Source organism: Rhizopus delemar, genomic scaffold (assembly GCF_000149305.1).
Source record: "Rhizopus delemar RA 99-880 supercont3.27 genomic scaffold, whole genome shotgun sequence".
Taxonomy (NCBI): domain Eukaryota; kingdom Fungi; phylum Mucoromycota; class Mucoromycetes; order Mucorales; family Rhizopodaceae; genus Rhizopus; species Rhizopus delemar.
The window spans coordinates 34,342-50,442 of NW_027137851.1; the positions used below are offsets into that span (position 1 = coordinate 34,342).

General features: G+C 36.1%; 9 protein-coding genes across 9 annotated transcripts; 5 read left to right on the forward strand and 4 right to left on the reverse strand.

The window, feature by feature from the left end:
* Positions 1-401: 401 nt before the first annotated feature.
* On the reverse strand, positions 402-963 carry RO3G_17166 (uncharacterized protein; the record flags this gene model as incomplete). The annotated part of the gene is made up of 2 exons (XM_067671750.1): positions 402-415; positions 519-963. The coding sequence occupies 2 exons, from the start codon at positions 961-963 to the stop codon at positions 402-404; spliced, it is 459 nt and encodes a 152-aa protein (XP_067527691.1).
* A 1,229-nt stretch (positions 964-2,192) lies between these two features.
* RO3G_17167 (uncharacterized protein) lies at positions 2,193-2,564 on the forward strand (the record flags this gene model as incomplete). Its single annotated transcript, XM_067671751.1, has 1 exon — positions 2,193-2,564. One exon carries the CDS (start codon positions 2,193-2,195, stop codon positions 2,562-2,564), a length of 372 nt encoding a protein of 123 aa, XP_067527692.1.
* Positions 2,565-3,087: 523 nt separating this feature from the next.
* RO3G_17168 (uncharacterized protein) lies at positions 3,088-4,137 on the forward strand (the record flags this gene model as incomplete). The annotated part of the gene is made up of 1 exon (XM_067671752.1): positions 3,088-4,137. The coding sequence occupies one exon, from the start codon at positions 3,088-3,090 to the stop codon at positions 4,135-4,137; it is 1,050 nt and encodes a 349-aa protein (XP_067527693.1).
* Positions 4,138-5,187: 1,050 nt separating this feature from the next.
* Positions 5,188-5,934, forward strand: RO3G_17169 (uncharacterized protein; the record flags this gene model as incomplete). The annotated part of the gene is made up of 3 exons (XM_067671753.1): positions 5,188-5,267; positions 5,453-5,661; positions 5,714-5,934. 3 exons carry the CDS (start codon positions 5,188-5,190, stop codon positions 5,932-5,934), a joined length of 510 nt encoding a protein of 169 aa, XP_067527694.1.
* An 801-nt stretch (positions 5,935-6,735) lies between these two features.
* Positions 6,736-7,611, reverse strand: RO3G_17170 (uncharacterized protein; the record flags this gene model as incomplete). The annotated part of the gene is made up of 1 exon (XM_067671754.1): positions 6,736-7,611. One exon carries the CDS (start codon positions 7,609-7,611, stop codon positions 6,736-6,738), a length of 876 nt encoding a protein of 291 aa, XP_067527695.1.
* Positions 7,612-8,202: 591 nt separating this feature from the next.
* RO3G_17171 (uncharacterized protein) lies at positions 8,203-8,394 on the reverse strand (the record flags this gene model as incomplete). Its single annotated transcript, XM_067671755.1, has 2 exons — positions 8,203-8,229; positions 8,320-8,394. The coding sequence occupies 2 exons, from the start codon at positions 8,392-8,394 to the stop codon at positions 8,203-8,205; spliced, it is 102 nt and encodes a 33-aa protein (XP_067527696.1).
* Positions 8,395-9,659: 1,265 nt separating this feature from the next.
* Positions 9,660-10,717, reverse strand: RO3G_17172 (uncharacterized protein; the record flags this gene model as incomplete). The annotated part of the gene is made up of 4 exons (XM_067671756.1): positions 9,660-9,797; positions 9,936-10,084; positions 10,151-10,581; positions 10,638-10,717. 4 exons carry the CDS (start codon positions 10,715-10,717, stop codon positions 9,660-9,662), a joined length of 798 nt encoding a protein of 265 aa, XP_067527697.1.
* An 813-nt stretch (positions 10,718-11,530) lies between these two features.
* Positions 11,531-13,279, forward strand: RO3G_17173 (protein phosphatase PP2A regulatory subunit B; the record flags this gene model as incomplete). Its single annotated transcript, XM_067671757.1, has 9 exons — positions 11,531-11,606; positions 11,665-11,762; positions 11,817-11,967; positions 12,021-12,182; positions 12,233-12,346; positions 12,400-12,564; positions 12,614-12,875; positions 12,922-13,176; positions 13,276-13,279. The coding sequence occupies 9 exons, from the start codon at positions 11,531-11,533 to the stop codon at positions 13,277-13,279; spliced, it is 1,287 nt and encodes a 428-aa protein (XP_067527698.1).
* A 1,914-nt stretch (positions 13,280-15,193) lies between these two features.
* RO3G_17174 (uncharacterized protein) lies at positions 15,194-16,075 on the forward strand (the record flags this gene model as incomplete). The annotated part of the gene is made up of 6 exons (XM_067671758.1): positions 15,194-15,214; positions 15,268-15,350; positions 15,424-15,547; positions 15,611-15,712; positions 15,765-15,911; positions 15,959-16,075. The coding sequence occupies 6 exons, from the start codon at positions 15,194-15,196 to the stop codon at positions 16,073-16,075; spliced, it is 594 nt and encodes a 197-aa protein (XP_067527699.1).
* Between the last annotated feature and the right edge of the window lie 26 nt (positions 16,076-16,101).

Below are 16,101 nucleotides of genomic sequence, written 5' to 3' on the forward strand. Positions count from 1 at the left end.
CTTCAGCATGACAGTAGCGACAGTAGGTGGGCATGTCACTCCACACAGCATAAAAGCCGTCATCTTCTGACTGGTACCAAGGAAAATGGTGAGAAAGGAGAGAGAGACCTCCTGACGTAAAAAGTTAGGCAAAGCACGTTTGTAGATGGATGCTGTCTTGATGTCATCATCCCACTTGGCAGCTCTGCGGATTCTTTGAAAGCGATCTGTGAATGCTTCGATCGATTCCGTTGACACCATCTTGAGCGATAAGAGCTGGTCCATGTGCTCCAGTTCCTGGGCTACGTCTTGTGCCGCATAAGTCTTGATTATTATCTTACGGACCTCAGACCAAGTCAAGCTGCGACCTTTCAATACCTCATTGAACCACGAACGTTGATCCCTGTTCATTTTGATGGGAACTAGACGGGACCAGCTAGCATCAACAGATAAGCCATTAGATTCGATGATTAGAGAAAACGTATCGAGTAAGTCCTCTACTGAGTCATGTATATCTGCATCCTTTCTCCAGACGTTACCCCGCCACTGCCATACTGGGAGATCCGAAGGGATAAGGTGATCCAAGCGAGAATGAGAGTTTCTGTTTGAGGGACCAGAACTAAGGGTTGGATCGCTAACAGGTGGGGAAGGAGGGACGCAAAATACTTGGGCTTCATCAAGGAACTTGATGCAGTTTTGGATATTTACTGCTCGTTCCTGCAATTTCAGCAAATCTTCTTGTGTGGCGCCAGCCACAACAGCACGAGCTATTTGTTGTCTAAGGCTCTCCAGTGTTACCCTAAGACTCATGACAGCGTCAACAGAAGGGTCTTCAACTTGAATACCTAGGAGGGGAGTAGAAAGATCTTCTTGTTCACTAGCCATTTCCACATCTTCACTAGCTTTTGAATCTTCTACTTGCTTTGTCATCAAATTATTGTCACTGTGGCAAGACAATTCAGAGGTTTGATCTTCTTTAACCATATTTGTATTTGGGATTTGGAGTTCAGAATTCGTTAAAAAAAATGAAGTGTTTTTAAGTATTTAAAATATGAAAAAGAAGAATTAACGAGACCGAACAATAGTTCTAAAGTCGAATACTTTTATTAAAGAAAGATTCCAAGGCTATTTATATTAGTTTGAGCAAGACCTGAGATTAAATGACAAGAGATACACTACCTCAAAAAATTGTTCATTTTGAACCGCCTTTTACACATTTCGTACTGAATCTGCTTCGCATAATCCCCAATCAGCGCTCAGCACAAACCATTATGAAACACTGCTTCTCAGCTATTTACTACACTGTAAGCATATCACGTGCTATGCGTAAATGCTGGAAAATATCCAATCAAAAATCAAAATCAAAATGAACAATTTTTTGGGTTTTTTTGAATATGAACTAAATTTACGCCTATGTTCCCAAATAACATAGGACTAACTCGTGACTGCTATCATAATTTTTACCCGTGACTACTTCTGCTATTCCAAGGCAGCCCTGGTCGATTTTGGTTTTTTTTTGCTTTCCCATTGTAATCTCTCATTGCTCCATCTCGACATTTCAAGTAATGGTAAATTGCGAAATTTCAGAAACCCAACGAAATGCAATTATTTCTGCTTTAAGAAGAGGAAAGTCGTACGATGTTACCAGCAACGAGTTACATGTTTCTAAAGGGTCTATTTCGAACATTGCGAAAGAAGTAGACCATCACTCCGTATTGCAAGCAGGTCAACCCAAGAAACTTAACATATACGACGCGCGCCTTGTATTGCGCAGGTTCAATGCTGGTGTGTACAAGACCGGAGAGCACGCTGCCAGAGACTTAAGTGGCTTAGGTTCGGATATTTGCAGCCAGACCGTGCGAAACCTTCTTAAAAGCTCCAAATTTCAATTTCGACGAAAACCAACAGCTCTTCCTTTAACGCATTCTTCCCAAAAGGCGCTCCTTCAGTTTGCCAAGAAGCATATAGGTTGGATAGAGGAAGCCTGGAAAGGAGTAGTCTTTAGCGACGAAACAAAAATCAATCGCTTGGGTTCAGATGGTAAACAATGGACTTGAGTACAAGAAGGAAGGCCTCTGCAGGATCACAACGCCAACCAAACTTATGAGCATGGAGGCGGTAGTATACTACTTTGGAGCTGTTTGACAGCAAACGGAGTTGGATATATCACTCAAGTGCTCGGAGGTTTAGATTCAGAGCTGTATTGCAATATTATGACGGAGGATATGCTCTCTTCATTAGAAGAATACGATATGTCAAAGGATGACATTATATTTCAACATGATAACAATCCAAAGCATACATCTAGACTAACACAAAAATGGTTCGTAGATAACAAGGTGCAGCTACTGGATTGGACAGCATATTCACCCGACTTAAATCCTATAGAGAATTTATGGAATTACTTAAAAGTCCGGCTGTATGCTTATGAAACTGCACTCTTAAGTATGAAAGAACTATTTGAACGGGTTGCAGATATTTGGTACAATGAAATTACAAAGGAATACTGCGAGCAGTTCGTATGCAGCATGCCGCAAAGACTACAACTTGTTTTAAAAGAAAAGGGCGGTGAGATTAATTATTAGCTAATAAAATGAAAAATGTCGACAAAAACCCAAAAAATTGTTCATTTTGATTTTGATTTTTGATTGGATATTTTCCAGCATTTACGCATAGCACGTGATATGCTTACAGTGTAGTAAATAGCTGAGAAGCAGTGTTTCATAATGGTTTGTGCTGAGCGCTGATTGGGGATTATGCGAAGCAGATTCAGTACGAAATGTGTAAAAGGCGGTTCAAAATGAACAATTTTTTGAGGTAGTGTAGTTACGACCGATATGATTTGACATGTATAAGAAAAATTTTATAAACTGATGTAAATAATCAACTGTTGAGATGAAAGTGAAACTTGGCTGTTCAGGGCAGTTGGTAATTATCAGGATCTATTCTTATTCAAACTCATTTGTAAAGATTTAGCTTAGAATGATAAGACTGTTATCTTATTGACATGTCAAAACATGACACTATACAACAAACTGGCCGATTGCTCGTGCCCTTCCTGAGGCTACTGCTGAAGCTGTAGCAGACTTTATATATGAAGAAATTGTAATGAAGTTTGGCTGTCCGGCTGAAATTGTAACAGATCGCGGTGCCAACTTTTTATCAAAATTAGTCAAAAGCTATTGTGAGCGACTCAATACCACTCACCGCATGACCTCTGCTTTCCACCCTCGATCAAATGGCAAATGCGAAAGGCTAAACGGCATATTGAAAACAATGTTACGAAAGTATGTACATGGTGCTATACATATATGGGATCAATTTGTAGACACTGCCCTCTTTGCAGCCCGTATACGTAAACATCGCTCTGCTGGCTATTCTCCATTCTATTTAGTCTATGGACGTGAACCTGTTATACCAGGTGATGATTTAAAACCTTATTTAGAGGGGTCTATAGCAAATGACCCTCGTACAATTGCTGAACATACTGCTAGAGAATTGGAAGATCTGGGACAAGAAAGAGCTGCTGCTGAACAAAGAATGCGTGTTGTATCTGAGGCCGACAAACTTAAATGGGATGCCGCAATTACCAAAGTAGATTTTGAAGTAGGAGATCATGTTCTGTTAAGAAACGAACAAAAGTATGGTTTGGAATATAACTGGATGGGTCCTTACATTATAACTGGCAAGAATGACACAACGAATATATACAAGCTGACCACCATTGGAGGTGAACCTTACCCGTCTTGGGTTCATGTTGATCGATTAAAAGAAGTCAAAGCCGAATCTGTTGCTGAACCTTGGTACAATCCTACAGTTTCTCGTGCTGTCTGGCGTTCCCAAAATGGTGTTTCTACACTTCCCGAAGCTAACCCCAAGGTTACTCCATCTCCGTCCACCGCTGCTCAAGTTGATCAGAGACGATCAACAGTCTTGGAGGGGAGTGATGTCGTAGCAAAACGTAGATTTGTTCCAACTCCACGCCAAAGATCTTCTGGAACCTTAAAAAGGAAAGCGCCATTAAATGTCTTGAAGTTGCGTCTTGTACATGGCTCAAAGAATATCACGCGCTCATTGACAAAGAACAGAGACCGTTGTACAAGTAACCATGACAACTTAACCGCAGCAATGAACCGCAGCAATGAACCGCAGCAATGAACCGCAGCAATATGATTATTTTAGGAAGTCATCAGACCATTATGAAAACATATAAATACTCGTTATTATTTTAAGAAAATAAACATTATCTTTCAAGTTCAAATATCTTTTATTAAAACATTTATAACAAACTACTATTGGTTGGCCCTCTCTCAAGCACGACACCTGTAACAAGATACTGGCCATTGGTGGAGTAAACTTGACTTGAGTTCGCCACTACAAATAATGTAGTAGCTTTGACGAAGAATTTTAACAGACCTAACATTCATAGATTCGTAGGTTTTATAATTTTTTATGAGAAACCATTATATCTTGCTGTATTGCACCTTTTTGAAATTTGAAAAAAGATTTAGGTGCGAAAAAAATGAAGAAATTGAACAGTATTTCTGTTTTTTGGATCTATGAAAGATTTACCGTCCATCTACTATAAATATATATACAAACTCCGAACGCGGAGTTTGGTATGCTTAATATGGTAATTGGGGTCACAGAACACGATTACATCATTTTTAAGCGGAGTTTATTAAGCCAAAATTGGCCAATTGCGAGATCTACTAAGAACAGTCATTTTTTCTTCCTTGTTCATTACTTCACTCAAGAGGGATGACAAGTAGAAGGTCATTAAAAAAGTCCGGGCCGAGATACGACTTCTGCAGGTCGAGAAAAACAGCTCCAAAAACCAAAAATTGTATGACAAAAAGGATTGCGAAACGAGAATCGGCAAATCAACATTTGTGGTTATTGGGTTTTGCTAATGGCTTCTCATTCTAAAGGCGTTGGTTCGATTCCCGGTGGACGCTCAGCAAACATAGTCTACTTTTTGCATTATTTTTGGGTCTAAGTAACTTATTTTTTTTTTGGAAATATCAAAAGTTTTCGGAAAACTTTTATCGGTTCTGTATGGTAAAACGAATTCTCGTTGCGGAGATGCTGCCTATCTATCGGCTGATTTCGGACAGATAACAAAACATGTAAAAAAAATATAAAAAGGCCTGTTATTTCTGTTTTTTTTTCTTTCCTTCATCTTTTTATCAGTTTTATCAATCTCCAATGTCTTCTAACGCTGCTAACAACATGCCAACTCTTGCATACATCGCTGAAAGAACTATGACGGCTGAATGTACATTGAAGTAAGTTTATTTTTTAAGTGGGAGGGAAAATAACTAAAGGCAACTGGTAAAAGTTACTTGAAGGAGAACGGTGCCTTTTTTTCATCGCGCAAGTGCAAGGAAGGCTCCGAAATGCGCTTGAACCAGTCCAGCAGGGATGGATTCTTTTGGCGATGCGGCTCAACCACCTGTGCGTGCGGTCGTAGCCGTATTTCTTACCTGGATGGATCCTTCTTTCAAGGTCGCAAGTCAATTATCCATCAAACACTGTTAGTAGTGTATCTCTTTCTGCTGCAAGTTCCAAACGGAACAATATCTACCATGACTGGACTTAGCCTGCCAACTGTCCGCAGCATTGTCAAAGATATCTATCAAGTAATGGAGGCAGATCTTCGAATTGAAGATGTTCAAGTTGGTACGTGATGCTTTGTTGATATCAGAGTATGTAATTAATTAGTCATACTTAGGTGGGGTTGGCAGTAATGGACAGTCAATTGTTGTTGAAATAGATGAGAGCAAATTTGGTAAAAGGAAGTACAATAAGGGAAAGAGGGTAGACGGTGTTTGGGTTGTTGGAGGTGTAGAGCGCACGCCCGAACGTAAGGTGTTCTTGCTGACGGCACCTAACCGCAACCAAAATACCTTGAAGCTCATAATCGATACTTTTGCTAAGGATGGTAACATTTGAAATATGTATATACTTGATGATCAGTGCACCTAACCCTTGTTTACAGGCTCACTTGTCATGGTAGACTACTGGAAAGGCCATAAGGGGATTGACAGCGATCCAAGCCGAAATTTAGTTGTTCAAACGGTCAATCACTCCAAAGCATTTCGCGATCCAAAGACAGGTGCCTGCACTAACACAATAGAAGGTACATACTTGTGTAGATCATAGAATTCTTAAACAATGCTAACAACCTGCTATTAGGTACTTGGAATGGTATCAAACGAGGAGTGACCAGCCGTCATCGCACAGCATCGATGATGCCATGGAAATTAGTGGAATTCATCTGGCGAAGAAAACATGCTGGCAATCACTGGAAGGCAATGCTTGCTTGCTTTTCGCAAGTGTCGTTCACCAGAGCAGGCATTGCCGACCAAGGTCCATTGGTATCGTTGCTCACAACCGTCTTTGAAGATGCCACTGGTGATCAGGGCGATGAAGAGCCATTTATTTTTATCTCAGATGACGATTCCGATAGCGAATCTGATGAAAATGATACCTCAGCACCTAGTACGCCCGTAAAAAAACTCCGAAGTGCTTAAAATAAATATAGAAATTTTTCATTGATAACTATAAAAATCAGGGCCTATAGCGCCTGTTTTCTTTCCTAATTATTTCCCGCATATTACCATTTTTGGAAGTTAATGTTACATTTTCTAAAAATAGATGACCCAGGCTTTCGAATGATGTATAGCATACGTCTGTACGCTCAATTTTAGCGCCGCTATAGGCTTCCAAAGAGATGGACGGTAAATCTTTCATTTAGCCGCGAGAGACCTCTTGACGCAAAAATGCTGGTAAAGCTCGTTTGTATATGGAGGCAGTCCTGATGTCATCGTCCCACTTGGCTGCCCTGCGGATTCTTTGGAATCGATCAGTGAATGCTTCTATGGTTTCCGTTGAAGCCATTTTTAGTGTTAAGAGCTGGTCCATATACTCTAACTCTTGTGCTACGTCCTGTGCAGCGTACGTCTTGACGATGATGTTTCTTACTTCAGACCAAGCCAAGTTACGACCTTTGAGTACTTCGTTGAACCATGATCGCTGATCCCTGTTCATTTTGATAGGCACCAAACGAGACCAGCTAGAATCTATAGGTAGACCATTTGATTCAACGATAAGAGCAAAAGTGTCGAGCAGATCTTCTACCGAGTCATGTACATCTGCTTTCTTCTTCCAGACATTACCCTGCCATTGCCAGATTGGAAGGTCAGGTGGGATAACATGAGCAGAGCGAGGGTACGACGTGTTTGTATTGTTGCCCGAGCCAAGGATCATATCACCTGTAGGTACGGGAGGTGAGACACAAAAAGCCTGAGCTTCATCTAAAAACATGATGCAGTTTTTAATGCTGACTGCTTGCTCTTGTAACCTTGTAAGATGTTCTTGAGGTGCACCGGATACAACAGCACGGGCGATTTGCTGTCTAAGGTCTTCTAAAGTAACCCTCAGACCAATAACAGCATCAATGGGCTTATCATCGTTTGTTACAGGCCTTGCTGCTATAAGAGGTGATGTCTCTTCAACATTAGCCATTTCAGTATCTTCAACAGCCTTTGATGTCTCTTCTATGTTTGTTTCAAACATATCAGTTTCGCCATGAGTGGAAGTATTGAGAGATTGATTTTCTTTAACCATATTGCTTTTGTGATTAGGGGTTCAGAATTCGTTAAAAAAAATGAGGTGTTTTAAGTATAAAAATATGAACAAAGAAGAATTAACGAGACCGAACAATAGTTCTAAAGTCGAATGCTTTTATTAAAGAAAGATTCCAAGGCTATTTATATTAGTTTGAGCAAGACCTGAGATTAAATGACAAGTGATAGTTACGATCGATATGATTTGACATGTATAAGAAAAATTTTATAAACTGATGTAAATAATCAACTGTTGAGATGAAAGTGAAACTTGGCTGTTCAGGGCAGTTGGTAATTATCAGGATCTATTCTTATTCAGACTCATTTGTAAAGATTTAGCTTAGATTGATAAGACTGTTATCTTATTGACATGTCAAAACATGACATAGAGCTTGTAGAACCATAGTTATTAAGCTAATGTACACCTTGTTGTATATCATTCAATAGCCAAAGTCATGTATAAACAAAAGATGTGACGCAAATTCAGATTAAAACAGCGCCAACGGAGATAGAGGAGCTAAAAAACAAGCGGTGCATTGGGACAATTTTGTGGCACTTTTGAAAAAAAACAAAATGGTTTATTTATCTGATATTAATAGTCAGTCCAGCGTCCTTTGTTCTTGATACATTGTTTTATACGCTTAGGCAGTGTTTCTATGACCTTTTGACACTCTTCTGGCTTCATTAAGTCATACCAAACTTTAGTTACTCGTTCGTATAATTCATTCATGCCTTTTGGTGCTGTTTCATAATCATTTAGCCTTCTCTTTAATAATGACCACATATTTTCAATTGGATTCAAGTCTGGGGACTGTGCAGGCTGTTTAGGAAAGGGGGTTTTAGGTAAAAGTAGTATAACAACGAAGATAAAGAAATACTGTTAGAACTTGGTATCTCTTTATTAAGTTAAGATAACTAAGATTGAATATGATAAATTCTACATGTAAAAAGTGAGAGTATTTATAGACATGACACGGATAAAGAATTAGGACAGATTTATGGTCAATTTGACAGAATAGATGATTACTATTTCTAATTATTAGTTTAACCTGTTCCTAGCTTGTATTGTCAATTATGCTATTGGGATGGTTTCAGATAACTCTGGATGTAGGACTATTTAAGGAGACGGTACAGATGAATATAAAATCCTCTAGTTCCGTGATTGGATATTATGGCTAATAATAATATCTCAGTTGGGATAAAAGTTTACATGACTTAATGATGATCCGGTAAGTAATTGTCATTCATTATTCAACATGCTCATATCATCAATAAACTATATTACAACCATGCCATATTATTTGACTATGTGAAGTTAATATGAATAAAGCTTAATATAAAAATCTAATCAAAGTCTTTTATTGATCTGTGTTGGGAATAATGTTATAAATGATTCCAAGTTATGTCAGCATATTATTCAGGATCATATTTGATTCCTTTTACTAAAATAAAGTGACTATAATCTTATGTATCCTTAACAAATACTCTGAACAAAAACATTGAAGAATATAATAAATATAAATATCATTGATTATTTACTTTTTTCCAACCTAAAACGAAAGTAATGCAAAACACTCTTAATACTACTCTTAAGCTTCAGTTTAACTCTCAAAAATAATATATGACAACATATTGAACAAAGCACTTTTAATATCTCTGTATTGCTCAAGTAAATCACATCATATTATAGAAAATCATCAAAATTGCGATTTAAACATGCAGTTTTGATATTGCCAAAAACAAGATCATCATTCTGCTTTAATTTGGAAAACTGCCCTCCCTCCTACACGGCAACTTACAAAATGTTACACTACCGGCCGACATGTCGCGCCTTATGAGGAATGTAATTTAATAAAAGAATTAACTCGAATTATTAAGCTCTCAACTAAAGAACGTTAAGGGATTCTAATGTTATGTACGGGTCTATAATTAATTCTGACAAAAATCTTCCCTTTATAAAGTAAAAAAAAAAAATAGATTAATTGCTCAAAATACCAACAGAATAAGAAAAATCTTGCTTTAGGTACGTCTACAATACAAGTTGTTTTATTAAGCCTCTGGTGAAGGAGGGCTGAATAAAAAGGGCCAAGTTAAGCCATTCCAGCCTTGTCTTCTTCTTCTGTCATCTTTAAGATGGAAGGCCTGACTATTGATTTTAAGGAAGAGCTTGGCTTTGTGGCTCTGAACCTACATTCTTTTAGTGCTTCTTCATGTTCTTTTTTGAGCTGAAGCACACACCTAGCCGTCTTGCTTAATTCCTCCTATCATTTATATGGTCTCTGTTAGTAGATTGTAATATAAAACAAAAGCAAATACAATCAATACCTTCATGTACAGATAAAATGATATACACTCAGGAATGAAAACAGACTTAGCAGAAGGGGACGGGTTGATCTCAAGAGCCTTCTCTTCCCACATCTCGAACATCGAGCATTCTTTGATGAAGTTAATACTCCAAAGAAACACCTTGTCATCTAAAACAATATGAGCTAAGTGAACTGTATCTAAACCAACACAAAAGATTCAAGTTTTTCTTTTACCTGCAGCATGGACAAACAATACTTTCAATTTACTGAAAGTCTCAGCGTTTGCAAAACAGTAATCGTCTGCAATGTTTTTCATCATAGCAAGAGCACCATAAGCACCCTTGTGATGATCAAAACTGCGCTTTGCTTTGTCATTACTGCGAAAATGAGACGATGTCCCCAAAAGAGCAACTTCAATTTCTTTGTCCAAATATATTTTCAGACCGTCAGCCTTGTACTGACAGCTGTCATTGATTGCAGAGGATTTCTTCAACTGCTTGCTCATTGACTTCAAGAAAGCTTCACCAACTTTGAATTCAATGTTGCTTTCAGCAACAGTCTCAGCAACAAAAAAGCAGACGACATTCAAAAAGGGATATAGCAACAAGCTATTAAAAGTATTCTCTCCATCGCACAAATCTTGTTTGGCAAGGTAGCATACATGACTATGAATAAGATAAGTTTAGACCGTTATAGTTTTAGTCGATGAAGTTATATTTACATCGCTTTTAAAACTGCTTCTAAAAAATCAAACGTTGCTTCTTCTTCTTCACCACAGTCTGATATTCTTTTTAAACTCATTAAGAGTGCTCTATAAAGTTATTTTGTTAGACAATATGTTCTAATGGCAGTCTTGCTCGATCTTACGCTATCCATAACAGTATCAATATATTTGATACAGATTTCTGATAAAAGAGGACCAGCGCTTGCGTCTTGATGGCTTTTTATATGCTCTCTGTAAGTTCGTCGGTTCAAAAAAGGCCTAGGGGAAACATTTTTTCCGCATCTAATCACTTTATGTGATTCAAGGCTATCAACAGTTTGAATTAAGCAAATGTATAGCAAAGTATCTTTGATTTCTTACCTGTATGGGTGTAGGATAATGCTACTATTCATAAAGTTGATGAGATTCAAGAGTTGATAGCATCAAGATATTATAGGGCTGTGCCTTGCTCCTTACTCGCCTTTTTTGAACCTAATTGAGTTGTTTTGGTCAAAGATCAAAGGCAACATTCGAAGAGATTGCCTTAGTGCTGATGACAATCTCAGCCTTAGAGTTACTGAAGCTTCCAAGAAAGTCACTCAACAACACTGTGCAAATTGAATAAGTCATTCCCAGTCCTTTTTTGATGGATGCTTGGCCCTTGAGCCAATGCTCTAAGTTTATAAATTCATCTGCAAAATAAAAAAATGAAAAAATAAAATCCGCGAAGTTCAAAGCAAAATCCAATACAGTGCGGCCGATAAATATTGTCATTCTCAAAAATTGTTATCGTTTTTCTGTATATTTTGTATTATAAAAAGTGACAAATTGATGTTCAAAACGACAATATTTATCAGCCGCACTGTATATTCATACACATATAATAATTGTGTTATAAAAGAGAAAAGTAAATGTCAAAAGAACAACACGATTGGAAATTTGCCCAATGCTTTGGTGATAAAGGAGATTCAGATAACATTACAGACGGTAACAAAGTGTATACATACACACCGAAAATAAATAGATTGAATAACATCGTTTGCAGCTGATATCATCTCAACAGTGGAGTTTAATCAAACAGGCGATTACCTTGCAACAGGAGATAAAGGAGGCCGTATTGTTTTGTTTGAAAGGAATGAAAGCGTAATAGTTAGACATGAGCATAAGCCGACTCTTTAGCTCAACCTTTTAATATAGAAAAAAAGTTGCGAATATCGATTCTATACAGAGTTTCAGTCTCACAAAGCCGAGTTTGATTATTTAAAGAGCTTGGAGATTGAAGAAAAGATCAACAAGATCAAGTGGTGTAAGAGACAAAATTCAGCTCATTTTTTATTATCTACCAATGGTAAGTTATTCCAATACACACGCGTCCATTATAGAAAATTAATGGTTTGTTAGACAAAACAATCAAGCTATGGAAGATATTTGATAAGACTCTCAAGTTGGTAACTGAGCATAGTGCTACACCTGCTGCAGCTACCACTAATACCCTTCGTTTACCAAAATTGACCCATCATGATACTATTGTGGCTGCTGTATCAAGAAAAGTTTATGCTAATGGTAATTTAAAGCTATTCAAGTGGAAATATATTTTATTAATTATTAGTTAGCTCATACTTATCATATTAATTCTATATCTGTTAACTCGGATGGAGAAACATATATTTCTGCTGATGATTTAAGAATTAATTTATGGAATTTAGACGTCTCTGATCAAAGTTTTAGTAAAGAGAAAATAACAACAAAGAATAATTAAGGAAACTAAACTGTATACTAGACATTGTGGATATTAAGCCAGCTAATATGGAAGAGTTAACAGAAGTAATTACAGCAGCTGAATTTCATCCTCAACACTGTAGCATGTTTATGTATAGCAGCAGTAAAGGTACTATCAAATTATGTGACATGAGAGAATCTGCTTTATGTGATCGACAAGCAAAAGGTAAATTACAATAGGAATGTAGGAGTAGTGGTTAATAGAATGCGTATAGTATTTGAAGAAGTAGAAGATCCTGTACACAGATCCTTCTTTTCTGAGATCATATCATCTGTTTCTGACATTAATTTTAGTCATGATGGACGATATATTCTTTCAAGAGATTACCTTACTGTAAAGATTTGGGATCTTAATATGAACAATAAGCCTATTCAAACTATTAATATTCACAATCAATTGAGATCAAGATTATGCGATTTGTATGAAAATGATTATATATTTGACAAATTTGAGTGTACCTTTAGTGGTAATGACAGGTAGTTTATTTTACATACAAATCGCCAGTCACTTACTTTATTCTAGCCATGTGATGACAGGATCATATAGTAACACATTCCATTTATATGACCGTGAAGGTAAAACGGACATTACACTTCAAGCAGATAAAAATGCTTTTAGATCCAAACACGCTAGTGCTACGAAAAAGATGCCTATCGCAAGAAACTCAGCTGCAAATATTGATAATATGGATTTCAGTAAAAAGGTTTTACACTCTTCATGGCACCCAAGAGAAAATACAATTGCTATTGCTGCAACTAACAATCTGTTTATTTTTACGTAAGAACCTTAAAACCTTTTTTGTATTATTCTTTGTTAAGTTTACTTTTTTAATAGTGAACAATAATAATAATATATATGGACTATTGATTTTAATAGATAAATTATATATGTATATGTATGTATGTATAAAAAAGAACAACCAGCGTCACTTGTTTTATTAAATAACAAGCAACTACATAAGCAAATGATCTTTCTCACAAGCACACAGTCAATTTACTCATTTTTTATGTATCGGCTTGATATCATTTAATATAAAGATAATAAAAAACATCAACAATAAAAGCTAATTTCATATGATCAAAGTCATAAAGCAGTTTCCAAATCTCACATCAAAAGTGAATCAAGTACTCTTTATGATAGTAAGAGTATTAATTATTTGAATATTAAAAAAATAATGTGCTAAAAAAGATATATGTTTTAAAAAGTAGCGTATAACGGAAAAAACTTAATAAGAGGATTTATTCAGGAGCATTGATTCTTTTAAAATAATTCATGTGTTCAGCTGTTTTTATGTATAGTTTGTGTCACTCAACTGCATAAATTTGCTCTTTCATTTGCCGTATAATAATAATGAATCACTTGAAAAAATCCTTTTGAAAAGGAATAAAAGATAGTAAAATACACACATAAGTATATTTTAAGGTCTGTAAATATATAGTATTACTATTCTATATCATCAAGTTGATCGATGGGACAAATGTTTTTTCTTTATAAGCCTCTTTAAAGCTAATTCTCAGTAAACAAAGTGATTTCTTTTGAGTCGCTGAGCATTTGTTAATTCATACTATATGGTATTCAAATAAGGAAGTTTTCTCTTAATCAAATAATTCAAAATGAAAATGGTGCTCTGGCTTTTTTATTGCTCGCCTCTTAACTCTCACGCTGATTCGCTGTAAATCAATCGTTTCATTCCTTATAATCTACTGTTATCATCTCATTTTTCAAAAAGATGCTTAACAAGTCTTATGGTCGTCTCTTATAAAGTTGCTAATTAAATCTGATGGTCTGCTAAATTGGCTAAAAAGAACTTTAGTTTACTTGTTCTCCTTGCTTGTGAATATGCAATACATAAATGGCTCATGTAGTGAGTGGTAAACAAAGGTAGATACTAAGAGGCAAAAAAATTGTTTTTTCAGATTCATTTATATCGCTCTCTTGTGCTGCTGTCCAAAAAGAAAATCCTATTCTGATGCTGTCTTCAAATGAACTTTTACTTAAGCTATCTTCAGGCTAAGCTGAATTAAAAAGGAAAAATAAACAACTACACATACATAAACCTCTTCAAATCCATTAAATCTGTTCAATCAAGCAAATTTTTCATCGTTTCTTTAAACTAAAGTTTGTGTAAGAATAACCTAAGAAGCCTTTTTTGAAAGAAGAAAAAAAAAACTTCTTAGTACAGCTCATTTGATTGCTGTAAAGTTAAAAACAATAATATTGAGTCTGTAAAAAAGATTAAATTAAAAGTATGCTTCTCTATACGATTAAGATGGAAGATCCCGCATTTATTCTTATAAAAATACCACCTTATATTCTATTCGCTAGATTGAGGTATCATTGATCGTCTGTCTTTTTAAGTCAATAATGAACTTATCATAGCCATTATTAATCAACTTTGATGCATGTTATCAAATATATTGTATTTCAATGAAGCATCCGATGCTCTTTTATTTTTTTTTCTTTAATAAAGAGCGTGATGGGAAACTGTTAAAAAAAGTAATTCTTTCCTTCCCAGTTTCAATTGATTATTCAATTGAATTGCAATTCAGTTCAGCAACATCAAGGAGGAATTTCAAAAGTAAAATAAAGTAAAACTGTCCACCTCAAGAATATCTGACAGGGTTTGCAGTTTGTTTGAGAAATCATTTGGCGCATGAACATATTATCATAAAAGATCTTTTATTGAGGTTCACAAAAGACATTATGTCACCTCAGTTCGGAGTTTACCACATTAAATCAATTGTACGCGCGGCCCTAATGCTTTTTTATTTTTCTTTGTTTTTTTTAATATAAAATGACTTCCATCGGCACAGGAGTAGGTTTATAATTGTGTATTGCAAATATGTTGTTATAATAAATCATTCATAGTATGATTTATCTGTTTCTACTTACTCTCCTGATGGACGTGTTTTTCAAGTCGAATATGCAAACAAAGCAGTGGACAACAGTGGGTAAAGTGGTCATAATACACTCAATCTTTCTTTTCTAAAGTTTTTTTCTTTATTTCTTTCTTTCTTTGAATAGAACCGCTATTGGTCTTCGTGTAAAGGATGGTGTTGTTTTGGCAGTTGAAAAACTTATTCAATCAAAATTGCTTGTTCAAGGAGCTAATCGTCGTATTCAAAGTGCAGATCTTCATATTGGCATTGTAAAACGAAAAATTCAAAGCAAAAAAGAAAAGAGAATTTTATTGATTCATTATTTTATATAGGCTTCAGCAGGTTTATTAGCCGATGGCAGACATGTCGTTAACCGTGCTCGTGATGAAGCTCAAGCTTGGAGAGATATTTATAGACAACCTATTCCAGGAAAGGTAAAAAGTGCTTTTTACTTTTTGGTTTCATGTCAGTCTAAAACCTCAAAAGACAATTGCTGATCGTTTAGGACAATACGTTTCTGCTTATACTTTATATTCCAGTGTTCGTCCTTTTGGTACAAGCACAATCGTTGCCACAATGACTGAGAAGGAGCAACCTTCTTTATATATGATTGAACCCTCTGGAGTTTATTGGGTAAGTAGATGTGTTAGAGAAATTTGGCATAAACTTACAGGAGATAGGGATACCGTGGTTGTGCTGTTGGAAAGGGTAAATCAGTTGCCAAGACAGAAATTGAAAAGTTGGATTTGGAAAATATGACGGTTCGTGAAGCAGTGAATGAAATTACGAGAATGTAAGATCATGATTCATTGGTTGATTGTGT